The following is an 11,697-nucleotide window of genomic DNA, read 5'->3' as shown; positions in this document are numbered from 1 at the left end:
ACAAATCTGGCTAGGAACCATGACATCGTAGGTTCGATCCCTGGCCTCGCTCAGTGGGTTAAGGATCTGGCATTGCCATGAGCTGTGGTGTAGGTCACAGATGCAGCTCGAATCTGGCGTTGTTGTGGCTGTGGTGTAGGCTGACGGCTATAGCTCTGATTAGACCCCTAGTCTGGGAACTTCCATGTGCCACAAGTGCAGCCCTAAAAGGACAAAAGATTAAAAATATATATATATATTATCGGCTCTTTCTTCCTGGTAATATTACAGGTGATTTTAATGTTTCTATTCATACTTTTCTATGTTTAAAAATCTGTAACCATCAATATGTATTACTTAAAATTAATAAACTTTATACAAATAGTGATAATTAATGATGCCACAAACATAAAGTTCACATTTATACTAAGGAGCAGACTCTAGTAATAATCAGCCATCCGAAACTATCACGGATGGAGCTCCCATGTGGTGCAGCAGGTGAAGGATCGATGTTTTCATTGCAATGGCTCAGGTCACTGGTGTGGTGCGAGTTCGATCCCTGATCAGGGAACTTCTGCATGCCGAGGGCCTGGCCAAAAAAGATCTTAAAAAATCAAAATAAAAAACCTTTAATGGAATATTCACTTAGTCGGTACATGATCCTTTATGTGCTGTTCATTGAAAACCACAGGTGCAGGTGATTCAGAAATAAAAGTCCTAGCCATGCTAGAGGAACTCAGGGCTGGTGGCGAGGCTGAGAGGAAAGCAGACGAGTGCCCACGGTGCTCTGTGATGAGCGCTCTCTGGAGATGGGCCCAAGGTACTGTAGGAACACAAAAGAGGAGGAACACTCCAGCCACTGGGATTTGTGGGAGGCTTCCAGGAGGAGGTGACATCTGAGTTGAATCTCGAAGGATGAGTGAAGACAAGAAGCAGAGGAAAGGTATTCAAGCGGAAGGAAGGTATACAGACAGATGCAGAACTGAGTGAGAGCAGTAACCTTCTAATGTGACGCTCACTGTGCTGAAGGTCAGGAAAACTTGAACTAAACGAGTTACCGTGGGTATGGAGAGATCGAGAAAGACGAGGCAATAGAAAAACTCTGGGAGTCTGAAATGTCTTCTAGATTCTCTCTTGACCCTGGAAGGGAGGGTAGTAGCATCACTTGGTGACTGCAGGAAATAGAGAGGGAAGAGTCGGTTTAGAGGGAAACTTTCAGAAATACCCATTAGTAAACTAAACAGCATGTAGCATCAGAGAAAAACCAGTCATTTATTCTGCAAGTTTTTACTGAGCGCAACTGTCAGGGGCTGTTCTAGGTACTGAGGACGTGCTGGTGAATCAGACAGACAAGGCCTCAACCTCACGTTGCTCAAGGTTTGCTTTGGAGACAGACCACAAACAAGGAAACAAATGAGAATATCCAGAAGTGATAAGTGCTATCAAGAAAATCAAGCTGCATACCATGAGCGGGAGTAATGGGTTATTTAGATGGGGTGTCAGAAAAGGCCCCTCCGAGGGGGCTCAGGAAAGATTTGGGATAGGAGAGCAATGTGATAGCGATAATGACTGGGCAGCAACATGGTACCATTGGTTAAATCCTTTCTTGGAAATGATTACATTTAAAAAAACCACAATACAGCCCTATAGGTAGGGAGCACTCAGGGACCAAAACATGCCCAGAGTCAAACTTGGCTCTGCTTCCAGCCACAGCCTCAGCCTTCAGAGGTGAGGGTTGAAACCAAAGAAAGGAATATAATCACCCGGGGACACTGAGGCAGAGGAAAAGGTGGGGGTAGGGCTGAGAACTGAAACCCAGGGAATACATACATTGAGCTGGTGGAATCGGGGCTCTGAAGACAAACCCCGTGGCTGCGTGGGGCACAGTGTGAGATGGAGGAGACCCAGGGGAAGTGGAGTCTGACAGCCACAAGACAAGGCGGTGTCAAGAGGAAGGGAAGGGTCCACAGTGTCCCATCGTCCACATGCCCCAGAAAGAGTAAGAACAACTGGAAACATGCATTAGCTGTAGCCACCAGGCAGTTACTGGTGACCTTGCCAAGACTGGCTTCAGTGAGTTAGTGTGGGCATCCAGATCGCCGTGTTGATAAGGCAGTACTTCTTTTCCAAGAGATATGGGGTAGAGGCAGTGTGCTTTGTTATGGTTATTGTTTTGGTTTGGGTGTGGTTTTAAAAAGCTCCAGATGTGAAGGTCAAGCCCATGGAGAGGGAGGGGTTTGAGAGTGTAGGAGTCAGAGGAAATAATTGCTGTAGCCAAGTCCTTGTAGGAACAAGAAAAGATACTAAGCAGAGCACAGGTCAAGGACCAAATCTTAGGTAGGAAGAGAGATACCTCTTTCATGTATTGGGAGGGAAGGGAGCAAGTAAGAAGGTAATGGGGATGAGGAGCTGCCTGATTTCTCTTCTGTGAAGTAGGTGGTACTGTTATCTGCTCAAGGGGAAGACCCCAGAGGGGAGGGTAATCCATGAGGGGTCTTACTTAAGGTTCAGCTTGGAATTAGGGCTCCTGAGAAATGGGAGTGGATGCCAAGGGCCTCTATAAAAGTCTCTAAGTAGCCCCTTAAGTTTAGAACCTTTGCATTTGTGGCGGCTGCATGTGCACAGCTGTAAGACTTCCTCCAGCAGTGCCAGCAGCCAGGCAGGCAGAGAGAGCTGTGCTGTGCTGTGTGGCACCTGTTCTGGGCAAATCATTCCAGTCTTTCATCTGGCTTCCCTTGGACAGTCCTGAATTCATGGACCCTTCAACAGCCAGAACGAAACAAACTTGCAAAGCCAGAATTTATCTTCAAATTAGTCATTTAAGGAAAACCCCTAACCCTTGACATCTGGATATAAAACGTATTAAAATGGAACGTATTAGGGGCCCTGGATTTTAGAGCTAAATGATAAGCGAAATAGCCGGACTGTTCCTTGTAGTGTTCTATTCCTGGGCATATAATGTTACAATTACTGCCTCTGTTTGATTCGATTAGAGATTTTTTTTTTAAGCTAAATACATGGCTTTCCTGGGAATGCAACTGTGAAACGTTTTGTCCTTATACTGTACAGCAGTCACTTTAAGATAACACAAATCGTGCTTCTTGTAGAGCACTTCCTTACCACTGCATGCATACAAAACAGGAGGTAATCAAAAGGGTATTTGGCAGGGGTCCAGAAAGCAATCTGGGTTAGTCTGTAACTGGCTGCCGTAGTTTCAAGTCCACTTCTGATCCATGACTTATTGCTTCATAACTGACAATTTCAAAGGTTTAGCAGTTTGGCACCAAAAAAAAAACAAAAACAAAAACAAAAACAAAAAACAAAAAACCCAACCATTACTTTCTAGCTCATTCTGAGTGTTTCACTAGTGACCATTTTTGAATACTTGAAATAGCAAAATAAAATAATAAAGATGGTTTTTACCATCATTATCCCCCCCCACACACACACACTTTCTACTAACAATACAAGCTAGTAGAGGGAATATTTACCAAAAATGAAGAATGGTAGAGGGAATACTTCAGGTGGCTGTTAATTTCCACTCCGTACATCAAGAACAACTTATATAACAGAGGACTGAAGAACTTTCTTGAATTGTTAAACTTTACATGGAGCACCTGAAATTAAATAAAAAATAGAAGACAGCTAACTAAACTTGGGTTCTTATTTAGCAGCCTGGTACAAAGACAATGAAGAAGAAATGATATTCAAGCCATTTTACTGTTGAAATAATTCGGAAATTCCCTTTTGAAATACTTCAGGTTCCCTAGCCAAGCTTGAGACGCATGACATCAACTCATCACATCATGGAGTGACATCGAACATGGTCAAAATTACTTTCTCTAAGGTCCTCCAAGCCCTTTAAAAGCAAAGCCTTAAGAATAACAGGACACCCTGAGGCCTGAGCTAGTACTGTCTTCACCTTTGGGGTAAAGTTTGAGAGCCCAGGGACATGAGCCGGACCCCACCGCCTCCTCAGGTATTTCTTAAAGAGCCAGTGTATTTCCTCCCTCTTACCTGAAGGAATCAGGGTTGCTTTCTAATTATAAGCCAACTTCATGTTATTGGTTAAAATCCCTCCAAATTCTTTCATTTTCACATTTCACTTCCTCATAGTATCTACTTTTTAAACTGCATACGTATTTGAATGCTTTACCAGAATATGTAAATCTATTTTACGCGGGTTCCTCACGGTTTGACCTTAATATTTACAAGTTATTTTCCTCTGGACTCAAAGCTATGCAATGAACAAATCAATGTGATTGTAGCTTGCAGCCAGGTAATCATTTCACTGAGGAAACCGGGAAAGACTGACATATAATACGAGAGCACCAGTATCTAACTCCAAAAGAATGTCAGCCAGACAGAGGAGCCGATTTCAAGTGACTTGAACTCGGGAAAGCTGTGATGAGTTATTTCGGCACCAGCTGTGGCACAGTTTTAAATTTTTGTAATGGCTGGGATGGTGGCGGTTTCTCAGAGTGAAAAATGGCAAATATCGAGAAATGGGAGGACGAGGGTACAGCCCCTGTGTGAGGGAAAATGAAAAGCGGGGTGGCGGGGGCGGGGTGTGGACGCCCAGTAATTGGGGGCCGTCGGACCCAGCAGGAGGAGGGAGGGGGCGAGAGCTCTCTGGGGGAAGGAGTGGGGCGCTGGACCGTCCCGGAGTGAGGGGGGAGGGAAGGAAGGGAGGGGAGGGAGCGGAGGGAAAGTGGGAAAGGAGTAGCGGAGTTGACGGAGCGCAGAGGTGGCCCCTGCGCGGCGCGCTCCGTGGCGGCGCATCCCGGCCCCCGCGCGGGACGGCGGAGGACCCATGTCGCGCCCGCGGCGCGGCCCGGGCCCCGGGCGGGAATCCGGCATCTGGCGTCTCGAGCCGCGGGGCGTCTGAGTTGCGGGCCACGCGGGCGTGACGGTGGCACGCCCGCGGGTCGTTATGCGGACGGAGCGAAAATGACCGGCAAACGGAAACCCTTCCAAACGCAGCTCAGGAGGTCAATCAGTGAGCAGCTGCGGGACTCCACGGCCAGAGCCTGGGATCGGCTGTGGAAGAACGTCCGGGAGAGACGGCTGGCAGGTCGGTGCCCCTGAGACGCAGAACCGCGGGGGCGGGAGGAGGCGCCGGCCCGGTTGCCCGCCCCGGCCCCCGGCCCCCGGCCCCGGCCCCGCTTTGAGCGGCTCGGGTTTTCCTAGTCTGGGGTTGGGCGGAGGAGGCTGCTCACACCACCCTTGCCGGGCGGGCGGGAGCGTCAGGCTCGCCGCTTTCCCCGCGCAGAGGCCGGGTGGGTGTGGGCTCCACCCCGTGCGCTCTGACAGCCGCGGGCCGCTGCACGCCGGGCGGGAGCCCGCGCGGGGTTACCTGGCCGTGTCCTTAGGGTGGCCTGGCCCCCGCTCCGCCGCCATCCGCCCCACCCCAGCCCGATGAATGAATGAGTGGCCAGCCCAGCTGGCCCTTTGGGAGGGCAGTCCCTCTCCCAACTTCTCTTTTTCCACAAGGGATGTGTCCGCTGCTTGTGTGTGTGTGTGTGTGTGGCGGGGGGGGGGTGTCAAAACAAGACTAGGGAACGTATCCTGAGCTCTGGGAGACCAGATGTTTGTGGGGGTAGAAGTGGGGGATTTGGGGAAAGACAGGTGGACAGTTGGTGCCTGTAGGTAGCTGCCCACAACCCCTGCCAGCTGTGGATCAGACTCTCCTCACTTAGAGACTGCAAAAGATAGGCCTCCCTTTTGTAATCCATCGCTGGCGAATCAGAGGAAGAGAAGAGGTGATTGATTATTCTGAGCTCAGAGGTCCTTAAGAATCCTTGCTTAGGTCAGAAGGCCAGTCCCTTACTTAGCACCGCCCTCATCCTCCTGGCTGCGGTCCTTCTTCTGTGCGTGCTCCTTGGAACTACTTTCTAGCAGGACCAGGAAAGCAGTCAGTGGTCTGAGGCTCCTCAGAGCCCATGCTGGGAACATTAGGTCGGGTTAGTCACCGCAGCATACCTGTCACAATAAGGGGAAGTGGCCCCACTCCACAGCACAGCTCACTGGCAGAGTAGGATTTAGGACTGCTTTTCCCAAGTGTTAGGTGTGGAGGATGTTTCTGGAAGTGGGGGAAGTGTGGAGGGAAGGGCCCCTGAGCTGACCGTGAGTCTAGCGTCTGGATCTTCTTGCCTCCTGTCTCTCCAACAGTATCTTCTGAGTGGGCCAGTGACCACAGGGGCGGAAGAGAGGTCTAGAGAAGAAGAAGGTGTGAAACCTGGACAGAGGGCAGGGATGCCAAGGGTGAGAAGGAAGATTTCACCTTGTCTGGGCTCCTCCCCCTTTTCCTCATTGAAGAGCTGTAGAAGTCCTTTGCTAGAAGTTCTGTTCTTACACCCGCACAGGCACCTCTCTCAATCAGTCAGCATCCTGGAGTAGAGGCCCAGAGTCTGTATCTCCTTGAGCTAGGTCTTTGTCAGCCTACCTGGTCAAATTAGAGGGAGCGATTACAGATGATTCCACCATGCAATATTGTCAGCAGAAAATGTTCACCCCGAATTTTCTCTTCAAGACAGTGGTCCCATGTAGTAGCACCAAAGAAATAGAGACTTTGCAGCCTGGACCCAGAAATAAGTTGTGGCAACCCGGTAGTTTTGACTGTTGATTTTTAAAGACCTGTTTGTGCATTGCAGACCTCAATTAATAACAATTAACAACTTTCCTTGTTATTGTGCTAAATTGTATAATCTACATGTTAGATGGTGTCAGAGAAATTTTTGTGGTCTAGTAAACTTTTGTTACTTCATAACTTCACAATGCTTACTGCAAAGTCTCTTTCATAGCTTCCCTTATTAAGTTTGTTAAGTTTGTTAAATCAATGGATCCTCAGGAAACAAGAAGTCTTTCCAGGAGGGCTGCCAAGGCTGTGCTGGGTTTTTATAGAAGCTGAGGCCAAAGATGACTGCAGCCCTGTCTTTTTCAAAAGGAGATCTGGGAAGGAAGAGAGTGTAATGTGAAGACTTAAAAACAGTTAAGATTTTCCAGGAAAGTCATTTATTCACATGAATTTTAAACATTGCAGTTTAGTTAGGGCAGTGGAGAGAAAAAGTTTGGAACCTGAGGAATAAACCATAGGTAGAGATTTCTAGTATCATGAATATATAGAAATTAAGGCTAAAAGTGGCTTCAGAATGGTACGTATAAGAGTTCTCCCAGAGTAGCGTAATTATTTTTTAAAATAGCGGTATGAGGTTTTCAAACGTTTAATCAGAACATTAATATCTGATTACCCATAATCTGCTTACCACTCTGCTAACAGTGGATGCCAGCAGGTTATTCAGCTGGGACCAAACAACCCTCTGTGAAGCAGACTGCAACCTCTGCTTCTCTAAAGCAACCTGGGATGCTTGCCACAAAACCAAGCCAACTCCATGAAGGAGCTTTTAGATGCAAATTGATTTTCTTGGGTTTTCTTGCAAAGGTAGCTAAAATATGGAACTTTGGCCGTGAGACACTGAAATACTTAAGTTATTAATGTTGGCATCAATTCTAGGTGAAAGTGTTCTTCGTTTGTAAATGTCTTCTTTATATGGTTTAGTTCACAATATCAGAATAACTTACTAATGGATGAACCCCCAGAGAGAATCTGCCCTCCCCAACAGATGATACGGGGCTATTGGCTTTTTTTTTTTTCTTTTTTCCCAGTCTTTCCCTATCAAATAAAAGTTTTGTGTTAGGACTTCTTTAATTTCCCTAAAATTTTCTACCTATGACGCTTAGTCAATAGAACAGTGTTCAGAGATCTTTTATAAATTGGTATTTGTTGTCTAGAGCATTCAGAAGGTATTTGATGCTCCCTTTTGCTTTTTAACATCTTGAGGCAGGAAATCCTTATTCTAACTCACTCTTAGTTCTCTTCACAAAAGTCTGTCTTGTCAGTGCAACAGAAAGACAAGAAGAACTGTTTAAACACAGCATAGCCTGTGGATTTCTGTGCTGTGGGGGCATATTTACAAAGGAAGGGATTATATGTAATTGGGAAAATTATGTCTTGACACACATCACGATGATGAAAATAATGAAACCGATGGAAGCCTAAGGAGTGAATGATGTTCATGTATGTTCCTTTTATAAAAGGAGTTATTGGTTTAAAAACAAAACAAAACAAAACACTGACACTGGGAGCCCTTTGGGGGCGTTCCAGTTCTGTGGTAGCTGCCCAGTAGTCATTGGGATTGGAGCGTTTTTGCCAACTTGTACTTCTTAATGACCCAAGACTAATCCTCGTGGGGTCAGTGAGAGTTTTTCTCACCTGTCATCTCAATATTGATGATTGTAATAATGGTGGTAATTGTTGTTTATCCCCAAGATGACAAAGTCCGTCACTGTTCAAAGAAGTATTCTAATTCAGGTTGTCAGAAGTCAAAGGTCCTCTGTGCCCATTTTGTGTTATACCACATTGCCTCCTCCATGGGCCTTCTGGAGACTCACAGACCTCCAATCCTTTCTCTATGGCTCTCTGTCGTTTGCAATTAGTTTTTAAAAGACTAGCCAAATTAGTTGTAAAAATTGCTCTTTCCTGCTGGAGTGACAAGGATAACCCTATGCACCACAAATAGCTTGTCCCCCAGTCATCACGTTGGGCTGGGCTGAGTACGGGCTTATGGAGAGCGGAAACAAACAGCCATACCACTGCCTTGCTGGGGGCCCCTCAGTGGCGTGCTCTGCCCATCATCATCACTACAACAAGCCAAGGGCTGCAAGGATGAGATGCTGTCATAAAGCCTAAATGCAGGTTTCTTCAAGGTGGGTGAGTGGCAGGTTCTTTTGGCTTCTTTAGTTCCCTAATCAGCCACCACTGGTGACAATTCTTAACTTTTATAGCATCATAAATTCTCTGGACAGAAGCATACCCTTTAGCTTTTGGTGTTTGTACGCAGCTTGAACTACTTCTCAAACGTGAAGATCTGAGAAAATTCAAATGAGTTTTTTAAAGCTGTCTGCTCCTTTATTTTAAAACCCTACTCTGTTTTAATGGAAATGTAATCCATATGTTTGATTCCTTTATAGTCACGTAACAATATTTAGATAGCTTGTGAACTAGTTGATGTCCAGGTCTTTTGATCTCTTTCATAGTCTCATTTTAAATCATTTGTCTTAGACACAGGAAGTTATATTGTTGCCAAGAATAAATGAGCCTAAAACACTGAAAAGTTTGAGTTTTGTTGGAAATGCTAATTCCACCAAATTTCAATGAGATCTTGTCACGTTAGAACAGGTTTCTTCATCCTCAGAGTCGACAGTAGCATCCTGTGGTGTGATGTAAACACGAGATTGGGACTTTCATGCAGAGTCGGATCAAGAATAGAACATGGGCCATAAAAACGTTCCTTGTTAAAACCTAAATGTGTTCTCCGGATGATACTAGCTGCTCCTTTTCATGTGGTTTACATCAGTGTCCTTCCTTTTTATTATCGCTTTACTGTTAAGAACAGGCCATCCTACACTGTCAGGTTTTTTACTTTTTAAACATCTCTTGAAAAGGGAATACGTTTACACATGATTTGCATCAACCATAACAAAAGAAGAGAATGTAAGTCAAGTCAATATACAATGAAAATCAGAGAAAGATAACACATCACCTGTGCCAGCTCTCCTCTCACCCTTAGCTCCCACGGGGTCACCTGGAGGCTTTTGGAAACATGAATGGCCTTGCTGCCTCCTAGAGACTCTGATTCAGTTCAGGTGGGGCCTGGGGAACCTGTATTGTTTAAAGCTCTGCAGATGGTCCCACTGCACAGTCCAGGTTCAGAAGTACTGACTTACATTAACTACCACATGATAACTCAAGTCTGTGTCTAGTACAAGATCACAGTCTAAGCCCCTTAGAAAAGGTTTGCTTAAGTGAGGTTGAAATGAGCTCGTCATTATACAGGGACAGGGGAAAAAAAAAAAAAAAAAAGGCCAGAGTGCCTGGAGCATAGTGAAAAAAGGTGGCACAAGTAGGCGGTTGGAGATCTTGGAGATCGTACCAGAGATATGGCTACAGTCAGATTATAAGATCAATTTGAGCCTTGTCGCCAGGGAAGGAAGTTTGAATTTGGTTCTACATGTGATAAGACGCAAAGGATTTTAAGCAGAGGACCTGAATAAGTTGCTGCCAGAGTGGTCTGGATGAGAGAGAAACAGTGACACCGACTAGGGTGACAGTGACGGAAGTGGAAAGAAGGAGGGGGGTTGGAACATGTCTTGGGAGTAGAGACAACAGTGCTGACGTTTTTTGTTGGAGGTGAGGGACAGGGATCAAGGACTCCCGGGTTTGTAGAAACGTGGTCTGACATGGGGACAAGGGGCATATTTGCATGTGACAGTTGCAAAAGGAACTTTTTTTGTTTGTTTTTTTTTGTTTTTGTTTTTGTTTTTTTTTGACATAAGATGGATGAAGACTGAATTCTCTTTGGCCAAATTAGGCCAAAGATGCCTATTAGATATCCAAAGTCAAAGTCAAAGCGTTGGATACACAAGCAAAGTTTTGGGAGAAAAGTCAAGGCCAAAGAGAGAAATCTGCGAGTATTGGCATAGGACTGCTATGGAGTAAAGCCTTAGGACTGGATGGGGTTAAAAACAGGGGCCAAGGACCAAATCCTAGAACCTTTATTTAGAGCATAATATTTGGACATGAACTATATATGTATATTACATGCTAAATTTCCAGGGAATGAGAAAAACAAAGAGCACTGTTCCTAAACACAGGATTCTTATAACTGAATAATAGTAGGGATATATTACATAATCTTTTGTGACAGATTTATTTGGTCCCAGAACTGTTGATTAATAGAAATTGTCATAAACTATATCTCACTCATGGAATATACATTTTAAAATTGGAAATCAGATTGCAAAGTAAAAGTAATTTTTACATAGCATTTAAAGGAAAGACTTCTCAAGGCTGCCCCACATACACAAAATTTAAAATATAGTTAATTAAATAAAAATGGTCTTATCAGGAACACTTCCGTGGTTACTGTGCCTTATTGGCCCCACATGTAATGAGGTAAGAACTTTATATTGGAAAGGTCACTTCAGGTGTCATATCTGGAAATAATCTAATCAAAGTTTTCCTTTGCTTTCTGTACTGTATTGAATTTTCCAATATTGCATCCATTTGTTGACTGTTACTAATTATGATTTGTCCATAATAAAGTTGATTTAAGGGAAATTTCTTAGAGAAAAAATAGGTAATAATGTGTTAAATTTTTGTGTGGAGGGTAACTTAAACACAGGCTAATAACCTAATTGAAATATGTTGCCTAACCCTTGGAAATAACACAGTTTTCTAGAATTGGAGCAAAGAAAGGACCATGTCCATTATTTGTGGGTGGTTGCTCTGAATAGAGGACTGGAGCCCTGCCAGTTGGCTGGATTCCTTAAGGAGACCATTTGATACAATTTTTGTCAGTCACCAGTCTCATCGTGGAGACATGGAGCACGTCTAGTGAAATGAATCTATATTGCTTTATTTTGCTTTTTAAATCTTATGCAGAAGAAAACAACTTAACAGAGAAAAGTTTGTTAGAGACCTTGTAGTTTTCTGAGGGGTTATCAAACAGTATGTTTATCTTCTGCCCTTTTGCAAGTTTAGGGATATTACAAAATGAAAACAAACACGGTTTGAAAAGTGTTGCAATGTTCCTGGGCTTTTTTTCAGAATCTTTGAATGTTTAGTCCTAAAACAGTAGAGTTGAAGGACAAACATTT

General features: G+C 44.6%; 1 protein-coding gene across 2 annotated transcripts in view; it reads left to right on the top strand.

Moving 5' to 3' along the window:
- The first annotated feature begins 4,697 nt into the window (after positions 1-4,697).
- Positions 4,698-11,697, top strand: part of STARD13 (StAR related lipid transfer domain containing 13) — a 220,355-nt gene continuing 213,355 nt past the window's right edge. For both annotated transcript variants that reach the window (XM_047756346.1, XM_047756342.1), the window contains exon 1: positions 4,698-5,053. In XM_047756346.1, coding sequence (XP_047612302.1) covers positions 4,930-5,053 — 124 coding nt within the window. In that variant the 5' untranslated portion in view covers positions 4,698-4,929. The remainder of the gene's footprint in view (positions 5,054-11,697) is intronic.

Source organism: Phacochoerus africanus, chromosome 13, assembly GCF_016906955.1.
Source record: "Phacochoerus africanus isolate WHEZ1 chromosome 13, ROS_Pafr_v1, whole genome shotgun sequence".
NCBI classification, from domain to species: domain Eukaryota; kingdom Metazoa; phylum Chordata; class Mammalia; order Artiodactyla; family Suidae; genus Phacochoerus; species Phacochoerus africanus.
This window is presented reverse-complemented; position numbering and strand designations above follow the sequence as displayed.